This window comes from Cervus canadensis, chromosome 14 (assembly GCF_019320065.1).
Source record: "Cervus canadensis isolate Bull #8, Minnesota chromosome 14, ASM1932006v1, whole genome shotgun sequence".
NCBI lineage: Eukaryota > Metazoa > Chordata > Mammalia > Artiodactyla > Cervidae > Cervus > Cervus canadensis.
The window spans coordinates 26,179,371-26,201,302 of record NC_057399.1 but is presented as its reverse complement, the minus strand read 5'-3'; the positions used below and the strand labels follow the sequence as shown (position 1 = coordinate 26,201,302).

Genomic DNA, 21,932 nt, shown 5'->3' with positions numbered 1-21,932 from the left:
ATATTCTATAAGCAAAGGATCTTAGAATATTTTCCATGCGAGCTAAATTTTTACCTCCAAATTACAGAGAAACTTACTAATTAGCTGAAATCAAATATTAGTTTTTACTAATTCTAATTTAAAAAAAAAAACAAAACTAGTGAAACAGAACAGACTTGATTTACATATTTATATGCTCTAATTAAAATGATTTAATCCTAACAGTAACCAAAAATTAAGAGTCTCTAAATTTGGCAGAACACAGAAAGCAAAGTGACTTTACTTCTCTAAATATGATTGCTCCCTAACTCCATCAGTTAATGTTTCAGTGATGTTAATAATAGTTTTACAACCTCTTTAACATTATTTTTAGAAATTTCTCTTCTCACTCACTGGACATTTACATTGAGCTTTTAAAAATATTTCCAAGTTATGCATATAGAAGAAGAGGTATTTATTTAACATCTATACTGGATAGCAGGTGGAGTGAAGGCAGCTGGAAGGTGATAGAATCTAGTGAACCACCATAGAAGTAACATTTAGAAACATTTTCCCATTAAAAAAGTTACAGAGTATATGTGAACTCTTTTCTACTGACTGATGAAAAGATATTTTCCAGCACAATAAGGACCATTTGTAAAGAGAGATGGTGACCACTTCCTCGGTGAAATCCAGCCCAGATAAAGACCCTTCCTCCATAGGGAGGGAGGGATTCACATTTTTATAGTTAACCAAGGTTCCCTATTGGCCTTCAGAATTCCCTAGTACACCAGCTTTGCTTTAAATGGTTTAACTGCACGATCAAAGTATTGTGCTTAAGAACCAGGACTTTGGACTCACATCCCTACTCTGCCATTTACAAGCTGTGTGACCTTCAGCTTGTTACCTAACGTCTCTGAGACTATTTTCACATTAATGGGACAAGGATGGAAGAATCTGATTCATAGAATTGTCAGGAAGATTGATGACTTAATAATGTCTGTGATAGCCTTAGAAGAGTATGGCACACAGAAAATGCTTGGTCATGAGACCTAATATTATTTACTTAATTTTCAAAATACTCCCATTCATTCCCTAGAGAACAGGGAGTCAGATTGAAACTAAAGAGAACCAGCAAAGGGTACTGCCTTGAAGAATGTGTAAGCTGGAGTCTGCTTTATGCCCTTCATTAAGCACCTGTGGGCCAGATTCTGAGTCTTAGAAGCTGAGCCCTCTAGTTTTCATACTTCCTTTTACATTTCACAAATAGTTTATGTCCTTCTGTTTCACAGTAGGTACCAACATTTTTGTCTTTATCTTGGTTACCTCCACACTTATTGTCTCTGCTTTTCCCAGCTGGATCTGACATTTTCTTCCCTCATCTCTCTAGTAGGTTGAGACAGGAATTACTTCAACATATAAAGCATCTTGTTCCCACCATCTGGTTGTTCTTAGATTAATCCAGTTTCCCAGACCTGAGACCTATCTCAGAGTCACAGGTATTAAGCACCAGCTGCTTGTCATCCCCCCAGATATTTCCCCAGGATGCTTATAGAGGACAATGAGACCTTATCCCATCCCTCCCAGCTTGAGTTACAGCCCTTCCCTTTCCAGGCCTCTCCCATCTGAAAACTCCCCATCTACCACATTTGGCCCAGAACCTGGACCATAGGAATAGGCTCTCCTTTTAATCTGTAAGTCCTTGAATACCTAACAGGTGATTCCACTCACTTCTCACTTCTAGAAATAATGCCTTAATGCCCCAACTGCCAGACAGAGACCTCCAGTCTCTGCCATATGCAGACCTAGCTTCCTCTCTGACCTTGGATCCACCCCACACCCAGGCCAGGCTCTGGGAGGATACTGACACTCACAGATATACCTCTAAAAGGATGTCTGTGTGGGCCTAAGTCCCCAAATTGGCCATTCACCAACAACACACTGCCTATACCTCTTGTCTGGTTTGGAAACACGGCTCCAGTTGCTGTCTAGGCTACAGCTGCAGGAATTACAGACTTCCTTAACTCAGAGGCCTTCAAGCATCTCCACAGCCTGATCAGCGGCCGAGTCCTGCTCCGTCGTGATTCCTCACTTCCTTAACTCAGAGGCTTTCAAGCATCTCCACAGCCTGATTAGCGGCCCAGCCCTGCTCCATTGTGATTCCTCACTTCCTTAACTCAGAGGCCTTCAAGCATCTCCACAGCCTGATCAGCGGCCCAGCCCTGCTCCGTCGTGATTCCTCAGTCTGGTGCTAGGTCCCACTCACTGTAGTCCTTTGCCAGCTTTGAGCTGTCCCAGCCTGCTTTCAGGCTGGCCTGTGCTAAAATAAGAGCTACTGCGCAAGTATAACAGTCTAAAGAGCACCACACCCAAAGTCTCTCTAGCACTACAGGGGCTGATAATCCTCTTAGATCTCAAGGACGGATACTGAGTTCATCTCTGAACTCCATGAAGCAGAGGAAAAGATGAGAAATATTCCCAACCATTCTTTTCAAACGGCAATACCCTCTATCAGATTAGTTTATCTTCAGAGCCTCCTGATTCTAAAAAGTTCAAACATTGGAAATCAAGTAACTAACTAAATGGTACATTGTGATGCTCAAAGAGAACTTTTTTTTTGAATGGGACAGGGTGATCAGCGGATGCTCAGGAGCTTCCAATTTCCTCTGATTCCTTCCTATGCTTCAAATATGTTATTAACACTCCTCAAATCCAATCGCCACTTGACACATTCTTCTGAAACAAGCCTGAAGCAAAGGCTTTTCATTCACCCCAAGTCTTTGGGGATCTCACTTTAGGTCATACATAAGCCCTCTGGCCCCCATCTTCAGGAATTAGATAGTGTCTCATGCTAGAATAAGCATTCTAGTTGAAAAAGATTTAGGTTTTGAGTTGTGCTTTTGAGGTTTTCTTTTTTTCAGACTGTCTCAGGACCCCCAGCAAATCCACGGCTAGGACTAAGTGTTTAGCCAAAGAATATAACTGTGTCCTCAGAAAAATCTTCTCTGTTTGACTCAGTTTGTCACTATGGAGACAACAGAGTCTTGCTTACTTACAAGTTTTACTATCACCTCTCACCTCCTCCCACACACCTAGAAAATGGGTTATGGATCTCTTTTGGATACCCAGGTAGACATTCCTTGGGATATATTCCTGATGAATAATGTCACTGACCTTCCTCTCTCTTTATCCATGGCTTTTGGGAGTGCTGCCCTATTTTCTGAGCTGAATGGCTATCCGTAGGTCTGAATTTCCATCTTCTTTTTCATTACCAGGTGGCAGAGGGGTGACTAAGACTGAAGACCATTATGGGGTTTCCCAAGGGCTCAAATTTCTGTGGGGGGATGTCAAAGGATCCTTGCTTGTATGTTATCATAATCATTTTCAAATGTATATCTTCATGACTTTATCTTCACAGCTTCAAGATTCAGCTTGATGCTGACAGAGTCAGGCAGAGCAGTGGGTTACCACCAGTCTTAGAGTGCTGAAAATTCTCTTCCTTTCCTTCTGGCTAGCTCTTCAGGGGCCTCTCCTTGTACAAGTTGCGAAGGCATATTGTCTCAGATATACTCAGATTCCAGTTATGTAAGAACATTTTCTTCCTATTGTTTTTTTTGTATTGTGGTGTTAGTCACTTACTTTTCTTTTTAATTTAGCATTTTTAAAACTCTTTACTTGTGTATCATTTTAAACTCTGGCACAATTTCCAAGATTATGATAAGGAACTCCCATATACTCTTCACCCAGATCTACAAATGTAGATTTTACCAAATCTACATTTGCTTTACCAACCATTTAAAAATAGGTTATAGATATTATGTCCTTTTACCATTAAATACTTCATTAGGTATTTTCTAAAACCAGAGACATTCTCCAACATGCTATGGAATAATTATAAAATTCTGGAAATTCAACACTGATACAATATTATCAATTAATTTATAGTCCATATGCTAATTTCATCAATTGCCCAAATAAAGTCTTCTAGAGCTGTTTGTTTTCCTAGACCAAGATGGAGTCTTGGATCCCTTGTAGCGTTTGGTTGTCATGTGTCTTTCATCCACTTAGCTAGGCCAGCTCCTCAGACCACTGGAATGTTTTCTTGCTTTGAATATTGACAAATTGAGAGAATAGTGAGTCTTTGTCCTTAAACAACTCTCTTTCATCAGATTCCCGTACGTAGAACTCAAGTGTTTCTCTAGAGATAATTTTCCACTTATTCAGAACAGTGCTATCTCTGGCCCTAAAAGGTTGTGTGTGCTTAGTCACTCAGTTGTGTCCAACACTTTTGTGACACAGTGGACTGTTAGCCTGTCAGGCTCCTCTGTCCATTACATTTTCCTGGTAAGACTACTAGATTAGGTTGCCATTTCCTCCTTCAGGGGGTCTTTCTGGACCAGGGATCAAACCCTTGCCTCCTGCATTTCCTGCACTGCAGGCAAATTCTTTACCACTGAGTCTAGAGATAATTTTCTGCTTATTCAAAACAGTGCTGTCTCTGGCCCTGACAGGTTAAGCCAGTATATGTCAGCATGCAGAATAAGATTATACTTGGCCACAGTGAGTGTGTCCCAGACTGTTGCAGTCTCATCCCCTCTGGACTCCGTGGGCAATATGAACAGTGAGGTTTACATTTACTTGTTGCCAGGACCACGCTATTTTTGAAAGAGCAGGAACCTTTTATGTTCCATTTCCTCCAGGCAATCTGGAATGAGGTGATGTTTATACAGAGTAAATGACACCAGAACTCAGCAAAAGACAAAATAAAAGCAGAACCAGTGACAGAATTGGTGTTTGAACAGTGTGATTTATCCTGAATAATGATTCTCTTCCAGCAGATCAGCTCCTACTACTAATGTCAATTATAAACAGACAGTGGCTGTGCTTCTGACATAGAGATTGATCAACAAAGGAAAATTATTTCTGGAAAATATTATTTCTACATATCTGTCAGAAAGAAATTAAGAATTCTATAAAAATCCTTACTTTTTCTCTTAATTTTGTATGAATTGTGAAGAAGTATGTGCATAAATGCTATCAGTCTTTATATTAGGGAAGGAAATTTCTTTTGAAGTCTGGTACTTTGGGTTTTTTGTAGAGAACGTGAACAGAGCTCCTTCTTTCTACCCATTTAGGGAGGAAAAGAACAATTTTCTTGTCATGCTGAAATGTGGGTTTGATGCTAACCTGTCAGCATGCCATTAGGGTAAAAATATTTTTGTTGTGTGTTGCTTCTCCAAGCTCCCCTAGTACAAATGTGTACATATTTGTCAATCAATTGTCATTCTTTGAGATTCTTGGGTTTGGCCTACTTTAACTTTGATTCTCCTTTGCTCAGAGCGTCCTTTTAGTGCCCTAGAAGCAAGCTGCAATTTTGAGGAAGACCTCTGCAACTTTTACCAAGACAAAGAAGATTCAGGCTGGACCCGAGTGAAAGTCAAACCAAACATGTTTCAGGCAGGAGACCACACTTCAGGCCTAGGTAAATCAGAGTCTGTTGTGTGGGGTGTCATGGTGGGGGTGGGGTGGGGGGTTAGTATTCATGCTCCATGTCCCTTTCATGAAACAAAACTACTCTTGGTGAGTAGTTCTCACCAAGACACCAGCTTGAAAGAGGGGGTGGGTGTGGGGACAGCTGTGAAGAAACAAAGACAATAGGTAATCTTGGGTATGAGTGTTTTTCAAAACTGGAATTCAAGTTGTTGTGCTAGCAGATGTATTTACCAGTTAATTAAGTAGTCAAACCTTTGGAAATTGCTCTTCACTTTAGATAGAGAAGTACCTTTAAAAACCTATTAGATTCCAATTACGTGAAATATCCAGAATAGGCAAATCCGAAACGGAAAGCAGATTAGTGGTCTCCAGGGGCTAAGGAGAGGGGGTGGGGAGTGATATTCAATGGGTATAGAATTTCCTTTTGAGGTAGTGAAAATATTTTGGAAGTGGGTAATAGTGGCTGCACAGCCATTGTGAAAGTACTAAATGCCGCTGAATTGTACTCTTTAAAATGGTTAAAATGCTAAAATTTGCACTATGTGTGTTTTATTGCAGTAAATAATACATCATGGGACATAAAAGCTATCACAGCTGTTGGGAAATGTTGGGTGGGCACTTGATGGGTAGGCCTTCAGGAAGCTCTTAGAAATCAGTGTGAGCTCCCCTTGTGTAAGGATTATCTATCGCCATAAAGACAGCCCATGTGAAGTCCACTCCAGTAGAGACTGCGGGAAAGGGCTTGTTCTCAAAGGGTTACTGTCTAATTAATATTTATATACTGGGGTATGGGGGTGACTTACCAGAAAGCTGATGAAGCTTGTTTCAGGGCCCCTCACTTTCACCAGGCCCTTGCAATTTTATACTTGTAATTTTGTATTCTTTGCTTAGAGGTTGCAAAACTTAAAAAATTACAGAATAAAAACCTGTTCTGACCTTGGCCAGCCTAACCCCTGGGGGATATGATAGTGAACAAATCAGGTCTGTATCCCACCCTCACTGGCTGACCATTATTTCAGTGGGCAAGAGAAACAACAAACATATACACAGATAGACTCATGATTACAAATTGTGGTGTGTGCTAAGAAAGACATAAAGAGTGAGCTGAGAGAGAATAAAGGAAAGAACCTCCTTTTGGTTGGAGATTCAGAGAAGTGGGTTTTAGCTGGAAGGATGGGAGCAACCCAGGCAGAGGGAACAGCATCTGTGAGGGCCTGGAGTTTGGAAAGAGCCAGACACTGCCAGGAATTAGGTTAGTGTGGCTGTACCATTGAGAGGAAAGTAAAGTAAAATGAAGTTAGAAAGGGAAGCAGACCATAGATGTGGCAGGCCAGAGTAAGCAACTGGAATTTTAGTACAAAGGAAATGAGGAGCTATTGATAGGTTTAAGTAGAGCAGTGAAGGATTAAATTTAGACTTAAAAAAGATTGCCCTGGCTGGTGTATGCCTACCAGTGTCAGTCTGCTCAGGCTTCCATAACAAAATACCACAGACTAGGTGACTTAAACAACAGTTTATTTTCTCACAGCTATGGAGGCTGGGGAGTCCACAATCACGGCACCGCTGGGGTTGGTTTCTGGTGAGATGTCTCTTCCTGACTTGGACAAGGCACCTTCTCACTGTTCCTCATATGGCCTTTCCTCTGTGTGTGCACAGGGGGAGATGGGGGCGTGGGGCGGGGGTAGGAGGGGAGAGAGAGAGATGTTGTTTCTTCCTCTTCTTATAAGGACACCAGTTGCATAGGTGATAAAGCCTCGACTTTGTAACCTCATTTAACCTTAAATTGCCTCCTTAAATGCCCCATCACCAAATACTGTCACATTGGGGGTTAAAGCTTCAGCATCTGAATTGGGGTGGGGGTGGGGGAGACATAATTCAATCCATAACAACACTCATAAAATTACCAAAGAAGCTTTTGTCAGATTAAATAAAACTAAACTATACCAAAGACTGCTCCCAAAAGAGAATTGATGGAGGAGGCTCAGAAAAAGGAAAGGAAAAAAAAAAAAGTAAGGTATTAGGCTTTTTCTTTCTGCCCCATCTTTGTAAGACACAGGGACCTGTTTTAAGTTTACCATGGGGATGGTAGAGCAGGTGGTAGGGGAGGTTCTTGATCCTATTTTTTCATGTTATTTAAAAGAAGTAGGGGAAAATCAGATATTCAGCACCTGAGAGGGTCTATCTGATTAAAAACCTGCTTTTTAGGATCCAGTTTAATATATGACCAGGAGAGTAAGCTCTGCCTGGATACATAAACCACTCCTGCCCTTCACCCCTCAAGGACTGCCAGACCCTGCAGCCTCTCCCACTCCACTGGTCACTGCAGAGATAATAGGAAAATCTGCTCTGGTCCCTGCGTTCTCTGTAACCCAGTACTGCTCAGTCTAGTTGTCAGCTCTTTGTCCAAAAAGTGGAGAACCTCAAGATGATTTCATCCTTTTTGTTTCATGAAAGGTTATGGAATTCCCTGGCAGTCTGGTGGTTAGGACTCCATGTTGTTGTTTTTAAGTGCTAAGGGCTAGGGTTCCATCCCTGATCAGGGAACTAAGATCCTATAAAGCCGCATGGCATGGCCAAAAAAAAAAAAAGTGTAAATCCTGATTGATGGCTAAAACCTGAGCATACGCAGTTGGAAATCTATCCTGGTTTATGAAGTTACCTTAAAATTGGAGGTTTATTAGCAAAAGAGTCACACAGATATTTTCTATCACCGAAGCCACAGACATTGTTAAATGCTATCACTTAAAGCCTATAGAGTAATCTCTTTTGGCAAATTCCACTACTTTAACCAAATTTTCCCAGTTGATGATCTGGGCTGAATTATTTAGGTTTTTTTCATTGCTGATGCACTGAAAGCTTTGTCCTATTCACAGGGTATTTCTTGCTGGCCAACACAAAATTTACATCACACCCTGGCTACATTGGAAGGCTCTACGGTCCCTCCCTGCCAGGAAACCTGCAGTATTGTTTGCGTTTTTATTATGCCATCTATGGATTTTTTAAAATGAGTGACACCCTAGCAGTTTATATCTTTGAAGAGAACCATGTGGTTCAAGACAAGATCTGGTCTGTCCTGGAGTCCCCAAGGGGCGTTTGGATGCAAGCTGAAATCACCTTTAAAAAGCCCATGCGTACCAAGGTACAGTAGATACTTTCTGCAATTTCCGGTCACTGGATTGGGTTAGTGAATTTCTGTTTAATTATTTTTAACTGCTGATGCATTGTTTTTCTTCTGCTCAAGCTGAAAGCCCCACCCTCACATCCTGTCCCCAGGCATGTGTGAGTTATACCCTTCACTTCTTTTCAGTTTTCTGCCTCTCAGAATCATGGCCACATAGGGAGTTTGCTTGTTGTTTAATTCTTAGATTCCCTGAGAATAGTCCAAAGAGAGAAAATATGTGAATAAAGTTCTACATTGAGGTTTTAAGGTCAGCACCCTAAACCTCTAGCTGAACACAGGATGGGGAAGCTCAGTAAAATATGAGAGCCAACTCAGACAGAAAGAATTTACATAAGGGAACCATCAGAAGCTTATTTGATAGAAGTAAGAAAACAAAGAGATCTTTATTGCAAAGGAAATGCAAAAGAAAATTGTAATCTCTTGAATTTACAGCTCATAAACTTAAGGAAGCTTAACAGATACGATAAATTCTGTCAACTATTAATACAACCCAGATTACAACTAGAATGGGAAAACCCGTTTTGTTTCACCTGCCAGTTGGTGAGATCTCCCTCATGCACCCTCTGTGCAAGAAAGACAGTCCCTTCCTTCAAGCAGATGCCTCACACAATGGAAGCTCAATAGATATATCATTGAAGAATGGCTGGTTCAGTTGATCATGTTCATAACTAGGCTCCCGAAGAAAAGATATACAGAGCAGAGCAGAACTTTCTTCATACACATTCATGGTCAAAATTTCTCTTAGTTATAACCATTTGGACAGAAACATAGCTTTGTCTATAACTTCCTAGCAAAGAAATTTTGTACACCATCTCCATCATGATGTTGCTTGGTTACTCTTAGTCCATTAGAATACACACCAGGGCATGATTAAACCTTTACAATGATTAATCAAAGATCTTTTGAAAATATTTACCAAAAAAAAATGTTTCCCATTGCTAGGCAAGAAAAAATGATGATTATAATGACATGAAAGCCTCCTTGACTTACTGATTTCTAAAAGAGTCAAACCAATTTGTGATACCTATAGTAGAATATAAGCACAGAAGTTTTACCACATTCTCATAGACACTGCTTTTAGTGTTTTCATGCTGACTAAATGGGTAGTCCCCATTACCAATTATTTAACTTTCTCAGGTACTTATGGTAACACTCACACATCAAACACGTACCTGATCCATACAATCAGGGATGCACATAATAAAATTTTTACTGTACTCCACACCCTCTGTTGCTAATGTTTTAAAAGAGGGAAAGTATAACAAGCATTTCATTCACTTGTTTGACTTTCATTTACTTATTCATTTATTCAACCATAATTTATTAGGTGTAAGTTCAGTGTAAGGGATATAAAGATCAATGAGGCTCAGATTCTACTTTTGAGAATGAGATCACAGGTGATAGAATGTTAAGATACAAATATGTAAACAGCTAACAACAGTACAATCTCACTGCCTCACAGAACGGTTATACAGAAAAATAGAGGAGTAGTTCTACCACTGGACATACAAAAATAAAGATGAATAGAGGACCAGCTGAGCTGGTGTTTGGAGGGTAAGGGTTCAGGCCATGCTAGATTCTAACTCCTCTCATGCACTACCCACCTGACTCCTCTCTCCTCCCTCCCCCCAGCCCCTCATCCTTTACTCACAAAACATGGGTTGTTAGTAATTTATCTGCTCCTAAGTGTCAGTCCCTGCTCTTATTTGACTCCCATGGAATGGGAGGAAGCCACCCAGCAACTAAGGATGCCCCCAGAGACTTTGCCCTTTTCTTCTTTGACTGACTTCCAACCCTCCCAGCAACCACACAAATCCTACCCATCTACTTCAGTAAAATTTGATCTAGATCCAGTGGGGGCAAGGAAGTTCTTATAGCCTCAAAGGACCTAGTATGAATTCAGTCCCGGAGCTGATGAGGAGACGGTACAGTTCAACACAAGCAAACTCTGGACACTTGTCTGAAACTGGTGAGTAGTTTTTGGAAGGTCCCTGCTAAACAGAACCAGTTTCTCAGAGAGTGAGAGAAGCATTTGACATTCATACAGACAGCACTGAGTAAGGTAGGAAACTAATACATAACATGTATAGATGGAAACAAACATACACATGGTATTTCAGAGAAGAAATAAAATGAAAAGTCAAAGTTTCCCTTGCCACCCCGGTACTCAAACTCCAATTCTACTTCTTTTTCTAAAGGTTTTTCCCCTGATTTTCTGATGTTTTTCTCTATAATTCCAGATATTCTATTTCTGCCTCATTTCTTGATTCGTCAACCTTAGCAGTATTTGCTGACTCCCTTCTATAAAGATAAGAAATTTAGCTTATTTATACTATTTCCTTTTGTTTTCTCTATCCTCCTTACAATTTTTTAGTTGTATTTTTATTTTTAACTTTCTCTTGGTTCCCTTTGTGACTCTGATACACCTAACCATCTGTTTTTGCTCCCATCAACTTCAGGTCGTGTCCTATGACACTCCACTATGTATGGTGAATACATTTTCACCCCTCTATTTCCGCTCACCTCACTTACCCTCTCCACCTCTCAGTTCTCTCAATACATTTGCTTGTACATAGAATTGGCTTAAAACATTTCTATTCCTGCAGTGAAGACTTTGAGCTTTGCCAATAGCAGGATTTCCCCATATGGGCCCCCTTGGCAATTTGGAAGGGACAGTGCTGCCTCTGTGGGCAGCCATACCTCACATGATTGGGATTTTGACATCTGCAATGGCAGTAACAACCCAAGTTATTTCCACATGTTTCCATATGGCCCCAGAGGTGCCAGGCCATCCTTGGATGAAAACTGTGGCTTTCTAACTTGATTCTGAAAATTGAAATTAAGAGCTAGCCCCGCCTACAATCCACCTTTGACTCCTTGGATCTGTGCTCTGCGGAGCAGCATAGTGGTGATGAGGGAGCCTCCCCTTCAATGACCCTCTGGCTTCCTGTTGCTCTTCTGGGAAAAGGCTCACACGCTCTGACATCAGCCCCTCCCTAGCCTCGCCTCTTACTCCCACCATTCTAATAACACTGCAATCCGTTCCTGGAACACACTGCTCTCTTCCACCTTGGGCCATTGCACACCCAGTTTCCTCTGCCTACACTTTTGTTAATTCAGTCACTGGCTTGAACTTCCCTTCTGCAGACTCCTTCTCTGGCTCACTCCTCAAAATAGATTGGTGTTCCCTGGGCCTCCTAGGCCTCTTCTCCATCATTCTGGAGACAGGTTAGCACAGCAATTAGAAGAAATGACTGAGGAGTCCGTTTTCAAATCTCCATTCTACCACTTAAATGACTTTGCAATCTTGGTTTTTTCCCTTAATTGAGGTATGATTGACGTTCGTTTGAGGTGCACAGTGTAATGGTTTGGTATATGTATATATTGTGAAATGATCAGCACAGTGCATCTAGTTAACATCCATCACCTCACATAGTTAATGAGTATTTTTTCTTGTGATAAGAACTTCTAAGATTTACTCACCTAGCGACTTACAAATATACAATACAGTTTGTTAAATATACTCCCCATGCTGCTCTTTATAAATTTAAAAGTGAAGAAACTGAAATTTCAAAAAGTTAATATAGTCCTATTCTTGCTGTTGCCTTGCCACTGTACTCCAGACAAAATCCTTTACAGTTGTGCCTCCAAAATACATCTCAGATATGTTTACCTCTGTGTCCCCAACCACCACCCTAGTCTAAGCCACCATCATTTCTTACCTAAATTGCTTTGTATCTTTCTGTCTGGTTTTCCTGCTTCCACCTTGCTCTCTACACGCGCATGCAACTACCAGAATCATCATCTTGAAATGGAAATAGGATCAGGCCACTCTCCTGCCAGAAACTGTCCTATGGTCTTTAGAATAAAGCCCCTTTCCCTCCTGTGGCTCATAAGGCCCTGTACCATCTGGCCCCTGCATCCTTCACGAACTTCACCTTCCTTTGCTCTGCCCATGATCACATGGTCACACAGTCCCCATGGTCACGCTGGCCTTCTCTCGGTCTCCTGAGTCCCAAGGCCTTTCCTTCATTGGGGACATCATGCTTGCAGTCCCCTCGCCCACCTATCCTACGTCAAGATGGTCCTCATTCTCCTGTCCCGGCCAGGTGTCTCCTTTTAGAAAGGAACTGCCTGACCACCTGGTCTGTAACAGCTTTTTCCATCCCCAGATTATTCTACAAGATATCACCTAGTTTATTTTGTGCATAGCATTCACCCTCATCTGAAATTATCTCATTTGTTTGTCTGCTTGTTCATTGTCCATCTCTTTTCCCATAAAAATATGACACTGAAAAATGAGTAAGTAAAAGAATGAGAGTGTACTTTCTAAGGCTGGTAAGTGACAGAGCTGGGGTTTAATCCATGGTCTACAGACTGTCAGAAGCCTGCCCTTTGCCACTGGTATGGCGATCCTGGGTGCTCAGGATTTCCATCCAGTCTTGGGGAAGGCCTGTTCTTCTGCAGCTGGAGAAGGTGAGGCTCCCAAATGTGCCTTGGGGCATAGGCATCATCTTTTATTTTATTTACTTCTCACAGCTTTCCTGTAAGGGAAGTGAAGTATCTCCTTTTAGTGCCCTTGGCCTTCTAGAAGTCAAAGTTATACCAACCCAGGGTCACGTCCGACTAGAAATGGATGCCTAAGCTCAGAGTTCACCTCACATACGTCACTGTTGTGAGGAAAACCCTTCCCTGCCTCTGCTTCAGGTCCTCACTGCCCCATTCCTGAAGCCAGTCAAGTGCCAGTGGTCAGGGCCCAACTCACCGAGAGTGAGTGGCTGCCTTTTCATAACTGTTCCCTGGCTGAAAGCCTTGTATATGAAGTTTGAATACACCTAGCCTATTTTTCACTGGTAGAGATGTTTGGTACATATGTTTGAGTATCTGTGCTGCAGAGTCAAAATAATAACAATAATCTCTCCCTTTCACATTGCTCCTTAGTGTAACCTGCTTTCATGAACATCATTTTCACCTCTCAGTGAGTTGTCTTGTGAGACTAGAAATGAGGTGAGTGAGGGCAGCCTGCACAGAACTGTAAAAAAGTCAGGACTTTTGCCCTTTCCTTTTGGTTCTCCCTACCTGTTGCCTCATCTGTGCCTTCCCAGGTAGCTTCTACTCTGGATGCTTCTTTACCTTTATTTCAACATTTGCTCTTACCCAGACCATTTTAAGGACAATGGGTTGATTTGATTAACAAGTCCCTGCTAGCTCCCCTACATAATCTAATGTTTGAAGGAAACTATAATATATATTAATATTTCTATTTGAAGAATAATAGCAATGGTAAGAATTTTCTTGAGATCATTCTAGCCAAATAGCCATATGGATGGATTATGTATAATGTCACCACTGCCAACAGGACTAGGAACTTTCATTGAATGCTTTCCATGTGCCAGGAGCTGTGCTAAATATTCAACATGCGTTACTTCATTTGATGCCACAACACCTTAGGAAGGAAGGCTGTATAGTCCCGTTTAACAGATGAGGAAAATTAAGGACCTTGTTCAACATCACACAGTGACTGAGAGGCAGAGCAGAAAGGTAAATCCAAGTCTTTTTCAATCCAGAAGCCATGCCTTTTGTACTATACCTTTATGTCCCCTAGCTCTCTTCTGGCCTATGTCAAAAATATAGGATCGGGTGAGGAGAGACCAGCCCTAACTCAAGACTTCTAAAGATTTCCAGGACTTTATTATTGACTCTCAGTTGTTCTATTTTAGAAATTACTTTGGCTCCAAGGAGCCAAAATTCAAGGCTCCAAGGTCAAAATTTTGGCTCCTAAGGTCAAAATTCAAGGTGGTTCAACACAGACAAAGGAGATCTGTGGGGCAGAGGGAAGAATGGCATCATGCCTGAGACTTGGATTCTGTGGCTTTTGTGCCTTTATACTTGGGGCTAGTTTTGTGAGTCTCTCTGAGCCTTGCTTTTCTTCATATACAAAATCGGTATATTAGTAGTACCTACCTCATAGGCTTATGGTAGCTTAGCACCGGGTGCATAATTGGCATTGATTAAATGTAGCTGGAGAGAGAGCAAGAGTGAGAGGGAAGAGAAAGAATTCTTTAGTCTCTTTTGAACAAAGAGACTACAGGATATTTTTTTCTAGGTCCTGATTCTCATAAGGATTCATAGGCACCATCTCTTTAGTACATGACTAATTCTGCACCTTAACTTTTCTTTAAATTAAAAATCAGGTCCAAGTTAAATCTTCATTTTGATAGTACCAGACTGTTATGCTTACATAATCATCAACTAATATATTTCTTAACGTTTTAGAAACATTTTGAAAAAGCATGAATCATGAAATGTTTTTTTTTTTCCTTTTTTTAAAATGTATTTGTTTGGCTGCTTTGGGCCTTTGTGGGATCTTTGTTCTGTCATGCAGGATCTTTCATTGTGGCACTTGGGCATAGTTACTGTACAGCATGTGGGATCTTAGTCCTGGACCAGGGATCTAACCCAAGTCCCCTGCATTGCAAGGCAGATTCTTAACCACTGGACCACCAGAGAAGTCCTATGAAATGGGTTTTCTTGATCTGTTTGTCCTCAACACATTACTAAATATAGAGCAGGTAATCAAGACTTACATTGAGGCTTTCACACACCAGAGATAGTCATGAGGAGAGGGAACACTTCACTCCAGAATGCTTTTCTTGAAAGCCAAATGTCAGGAGAGACTAGAGTCATTGTCAGAAAGTCTGTAATGATGAAGCACAAATACTAGCCTTTATTTTCAAATCCTTGGGCTGACATTATGCTTGGTCACTAAAGAACCTATGTTAGGTCCTGCAATGTCTTTTGACTTGAAACGAATTTTCCCTTTAACAAAAATCATTAAGTGGTCTGTTAATTAGAGGCACTGGAAGGAACTCAGTATCATGCTCATTAAATGTTTCTTTTGAAAAAAAATGTTAAATGGCCCATAAATGAAAGCATGACCAGACATACTCTTTCATCTGGCTCTGGCTTAATGATCAGCTCAGTAGTCATTAACATCTGCATGGTAAACCCTTCTAAATCTACATCTTTATTCTGTTGCAAGATTAAAGAACAAACTTCAAAAGTCATTTATGAATATAGAGAAAACCTCCATATAGCCAGTTTGAAAAAATATACATTTTTTTTAACCAAGCAAGAAGCTTATATCAGTGGGCTCCCCTGATAGCTCAGTTGGTAAAGAATCCACCTGCAACGCAGGAGACCCCAGTTCAATTCCTGGGTCAGGAAGACCCACTGGAGAAGGAATAGGGTACCCACTCTAGTACTGTTGGGCTTCCCTTGTGGCTCAGCTGGTAAAGAATCTGCCTGCAATGCAGGAGACCTGAGTTCAATCCCTGGGTTAGGAAGATGTCCTGGAGAAGGGATAGGCTACCCACTCCAGTATTGTTGGGCTTTCCTTGAGGCTCAGCTGGTAAAGAATCCACCGGCAATGCAGGAGATCTGGGCTCGATCCCTGGGTTGGGAAGATGCCCTGAAGAAAGAAAAGGCTACCCACTCCAGTATTCTGGCCTGGAGAATTCCATGGACTGTATAGTCCATGGGGTCACAAAGAGTCACTTTGGGGTCTCAAAGTGCTTCCATAAGTCAGCACTTCTCAGAGTATGTCCTATGGAGTACAAATCCCTTGAGTTGTTCTACTGAAAACAGGTTATGTGGTCAAATGAGTTGGAGAAATTTTGCATGCTAGGTCTCTACTCTTCCACATACACATAGGAAGGTTTGCCCTGCACAGTAACATGTTAGAAACTCTGGTAAGTTCTACATTAAAGAACCCTGTTTAACCTTGTGTAAGGTGGCAGTTTTCTCAGAGTATTTGACATAGACCCCTTGTCCTGTGTAGCCCCTTTTAATGAAATCCTACTATTCTATCTTTTGAACTGTGGTGTTGGAGAAGACTCTTGAGAGTCCCTTGGACTGCAAGGGAGATCCAACCAGTCCATCCTAAAGGAAATCAGTCCTGAATATTCACTGGAAGGACTGATGCTGAAGCTGAAACTCCAATACTTTGGCCACCTGATGTGAAGAAGTGACTCATTGGAAAAGACCCTGATGCTGGGAAAGATTGAAGGCAGGATCAGAAGGGGATGACAGAGGATGAGATGGTTGGATGGCATCACCAACTCAATGGACATGAGTTTGAGTAGACTCTGGGAGTTGGAGATGGACAGGGAGGCCTGGCGTGCTGCAGTTCATGGGGTCGCAAAGAGTCAGACACGACTGAGCAACTGAACTGAACTGAACTATCCTAGCATCATGCGTTGTACTGAAATTATCTCCTTACCTATCTTCATTAGCTTACATTAGACTGTAAGCTTCTGGAGAACAGAGACCTATATCTTATTTATTTATTTTTTATTTCTAATGTAACACAATTTCTAGAACAAAGTGGGTACTCAAAGGGTACTGAGCTTTCAAGGAAAATGTGTTGATGGCAAAGGAGAACAATGTAAATCAATCACAGGAAGAAGGAAAATTAACTATTTCTGCCTTTGAATCATGTAAACCATAATCTCTTATAGCCCAGTGCCATGGGTCCTGCAAAGAATTTGAATATGAACAGTTAAGAGCCGGAATAACCTGCTGGAGTAGATATAAGGATACACACAGACACATATATGCTGAATCTGGTTTGAGGCTTTTTATGATGATTTTTATTAAGACCAAAAGCTGTAACTCTTTTCTTTGGAACAACTTACATCACGCCATTTCCCTATTCCCAAAGACTGAGATGAGGTTTTTCCCAGCCCTCTCGATTTTCCTGATCCTTTTCCTGTCTCCCAACACAGTTTCTCCAGCCTCCATTCTGTGCTGTGGTCCATGGAGCACTCACCTCCACATCATAATCTTCCTTTCCACAGGTCCTCTGGCTTCTTCCTCCTTGGTCCTCTGAACCCCTGGGAACCTCAGCAACTATTTTCATCTTCTTTGCCCTGAGCTTTTCAGCACAACTGGAGAAAATAAGATTAGTTTCCTCTGTCCCCTCTATGCTACTGGATCCAAGCTGCTGGGAAAGTCTTTTACTCAGATCATCTCTCACTGACTTCCTTTCTCATTCCTTACCCCAAATATTCAGATCCATTTCAGTCACAAGTCTCCAACTTGATTTTCTCTGCCTCATTCTTAGGATGTGACCTCATGGGTTCATCTCCCAAAAGAATGAAGGAAGCCATTGAGAACAAGCCCCTTCAATTTCGTTTCTCTCCAAATCCTCACCTGCGTCTCTTTGACTCTGACAGTTGGTTTCTCATTCAAAACCAACCAGTCATTTATTTGATTTCACCATCCTGCCACCCTTATTTCATAAATTTTTCTCTCTCTCATAAATCTTTAATTAATTTCATTAGTCCTGTGCATACTGCCAGCAAATATTGATCATACAAATGAACAGCAAACCTTCCTTTCACCTTTTTATCCATTTAAGTTGTCACCCTATCTATCCCTTTAGTCTTCAAACTCTTTGGAAAGTGTTTTCAATCACTGTCTAGGATCCAGTGCAGTTTCTCATTCTTCAAATCCTTGCCTTACTCCCCCACTGCTTCCTCAAAGGATTTCAGTTCAGTTGCTCAGTCATGTCCAATTCTTTGTGACCCCATGGACTGCAGCATGCCAGGCCTCCCTGTCCATCACCAACTCCTGGAGTTTGCTCAAACTCATGTCCATCAAGTCAGAGATTCCATCCAACCATCTCATCCTCTGTCATCCCCTTCTCCCCCTGCCTTCAATCTTTCCCAGCATCAGGGTCTTTTCCAATGAGTCAGTTCTTCGCATCAGGTGACCAAAGTATTGGAGCTTTAGCATCAGTCCTTCTGATGAATATTCAGGACTGATTTTCTCTAGGATGGACTGGTTGGATCTCCTTGCAGTCCAAGGGACTCTCAAGAGTCTCCTCAAACACCACAGTTCAAAAGCATCAATTCTTTGGCGCTCAGCTTTCTTTACTGTCCAACTCTCACGTCCGTGCATGACTACTGGAAAAACCATAGCCTTGACTAGATAGACTTCTGTTGGCAAAGTACTGTCTCTGCTTTTTAATATGCTGTCTAGGTTGGTCATAACTTTTCTTCCAAGGAACAAGCATCTTTTATTTCACGCTGCAGTCACTCTGCAGTGATTTTGGAGCCCAAGAAAATAAAGTCAGCCACTATTCCCACTGTTTCCCCATCTATTTGCCATGAAGTGATGGAACTGGATGCCATTATCTTCAGTTTTTGAATGTTGAGTTTTAAACCCACTTTTTCACTCTCTTTCACTTTCATCAATAGGTTCTTTAATTCCTCTTCACTGTCTGCCATAAGTGTGATGTCATCTGCATATCTGAGATTATTGATATTTCCCCTAGCAATCTTGATTCTGGCTTGTGCTTCATCCAGCCCCAGCATTTCACATGATGTACTCTGCATACAAGTTAAATAAGTAAGGTGACCAATATACAGCCTTGATGTACTCCTTTCCCAATTTGGAACCAGTCTGTTGTTCCATGTCTGGTTCTAGCTATTGGTTCTTGACTGGCATACAGATTTCTCAGGAGGCAGGTAAGGTGGTCTGATATTCCCATCTCTTTAAGAATTTTCCACAGTTTGTTGTGATCCACACAGTAAAAGGCTTTAGCTTAGTCAATGAAGCAGAAGTAGATGTTTCTCTGGAATTCTCTTGCTTTTTCTATGATCTGATGGATGTTGGCAATTTGATTTCTGATTCTTCTGCCTTTCCTGAATCCAGCTTAAACATCTGGAAGTTCTCAGTTTATGTCCTGGTGAAGCCTAGCTTGGAGAATTTTGATTTATCAACAGCAAATATTTTTCATTGATCATGCTGCAGGAACCAACCTGAGAAAATCACCTTTCTCTCAAAGTCCATCTCAAGAGTCCCTTCCTCTTTGAATCTTGTATAAGTCATTAATTTGTGTTTTGTTAGGTTGATATTATACAAATAAAAGATCCCAGTCAGAAATAGGAAGACTTGGCTTCAAGTTGTGATAAATCAGGAGGCTTCCCAGGTGGCTCAGATGGTAAGGGATCTGCCAATGCTGGAGATGTGCAGGAGAGGTGGTTTCCATCCCTGGGTTGGGAAGATCCCCTAGGGGAGGAAATGGCAACCCACTACAGTATTCTTGCCTGAAAAATCCCCTGGAAGGAGGGGGCTGGCTGACTCTGGTCCTTGGGGTTCACAAAAGAGTTGGACATGACTGAGCAGCTGAGCACGCATGCATGCACTTGGCAAATCAGAATGTCATGTCACCTCTCTATGAAATGAAAACATGTTTCCTGATGTCTGCTAAGTCTCTCCTACCTTCATTAAGATATTTTAAAGCATCTTGGTGTAAAACAATGTTTTTTAATATCGTGTAGCACCGTCCTTGTGCATAGCTTTCTCTGTTTATTTCCTCTCACAATAATCTTTTTGTTTCAGCAAAACATCAATGAAATTTAAGTCTGTGATTTGGATTTCTGCTTTTAAAATCTTCCTTTTCACTTTGCCCTTCAATAATGGAAATGCCACTAGATATAAAATATCTAGGGTTCTGAAATTTTTAAAGATGACACTTAGCAAGTTCACTCAGATAGAAGAGCAGGTCTAGTAAATTTCTGAAGAGATTTAGGTGCATATTTAATAACAAGACACCCTGCTATAAAGGGACTAAGGAACTAGAAAGCCAATGTGTAGACAAGATATATGAGAAAAGATAAATTTCCTATCATATTTCTTGATGTCTGGGAACACTGAGAAATGGCTGCTCCAGGATATTAATGTTCCAGCATAATTAAAGCAGGGCAGCTGAGTGCAAAGTAGAAATAGCAAGATCGTTAATTTCTGACAAGATAATCAACACATTTTAGAACAGATTAAGGTAGTTCCATATTACAGAGCCAGGAAAATTATACTGTCAAGTGGAATAAGTTTTAATGTGAAATTGGGTAGAGGAGCTAAGTACGGGAAAGGAGCCTACTGTTGAGTTTTTCCAAGCAAAACTCAGTGTCAGCTGTCAGTACAGGAATTATAAATTACTTTAAATATGAGTAAGGCAGAGTTGATCTACTCTGGTTTTCCTTCTCTTTAATTTCCCTTCAGATATTTGTTATTGGGCTTCTGTGTTTCATATCAGTTTATAGGGGAATGACTGGAAAGACTGACTAGGACAACTGGTAGTTGCTAACACAGCTTACATGAGGGTGATGTTCATGCCAGTGCATTCTTACATGACTTTCCCAAGGAATTAATTTCATGGAATATTGCTGGATTACCACGTTCATCCTTCCAGCAACATGGAAATATCTGAGATATTCTTTCCACATAGTCTTATTAATAAGCTTAATTTAGGCAAACATTTATTTCAAAGGTTGTTTATGAGCCTAAAAACACTACCTCCCTCCATGCTTCCAAATTCCTAATCTGGTATTTCATAATGGGTGGATTTTTAGCAAATCTTTTCTCAAGTATTTTCAGTCAATTCAGTTCAGTTGCTCAGTCATGTACAACTCTTTGTGACGCCATGGACTGCAGCACACCAGGAGGCCTCCCTGTCCATTACCAACTCCCGGAGTTTGCTCAAACTCATGTTCATTGAGTCGATGATGCCATCCAGTCATCATCCTCTATCGTCCCCTTCTCCTCCTGCCTTCAATCTTTCCCAGAATCAGGGCCTTTTCAAAGGAGTCAGCTCTTCGCATCAAGTGGCCATAGTTTTGGAGTTTCAACTTTAGCATCAGTCCTTCCAATGAATATTCAGGACTCATTTCCTTTAGGATGGACTGGTTGGATCTCCTTGCAGTCCAAGGGTCTCTCAAGAGTCTTCTCCAACACCACAGTTCAAAATTCTTCAGCGCTCAGTTTTATTTATAGTCCAACTCTCACATCCATACATGACTGTTGGAAAAACCACAGGTTTGACTAGATAGACCTTTGTTGGCAAAGTACTGTCTCTGCTTTTTAATATGCTGTCTAGGTTGGTCATAACTTTTCTTCCAAGGAGCAAGTGTCTTTTAATTTTATGGCTGCAGTCACCATCTGCAGTGATTTTGGAGCCCAAAAAATAAAGTCTGTTACTGTTTCCATTGTTTCCCCATCTATTTATCATGAAGTGATGGGACCAAATGCCATAATCTTCGTTTTCTGAATGTTGAGTTTTAAGCCAACTTTTTCACTCTCCTCTTTCACTTTCATCAAGAGGCTCTTTAGTTCTTCTTCACTTTCTGCCATAAGGGTGGTGTCATCTGCACCTCTGAGGTTACTGATATTTCTCCTGGCAATCTTGATTCTGGCTTGTGCTTCATCCAGCCCAGCGTTTCTCATGATGTACTCT

At 41.1% G+C, this 21,932-nt stretch overlaps 1 protein-coding gene across 2 annotated transcripts in view; it reads left to right on the top strand.

The window, feature by feature from the left end:
• The window catches only part of MAMDC2 (MAM domain containing 2), a 152,602-nt gene that overhangs the window by 97,373 nt on the left and 33,297 nt on the right, over positions 1–21,932 (top strand). For both annotated transcript variants that reach the window (XM_043486525.1, XM_043486526.1), the window contains exons 8-9: positions 5,297–5,440; positions 8,325–8,590. In XM_043486525.1, coding sequence (XP_043342460.1) covers positions 5,297–5,440; positions 8,325–8,590 — 410 coding nt within the window. The remainder of the gene's footprint in view (positions 1–5,296; positions 5,441–8,324; positions 8,591–21,932) is intronic.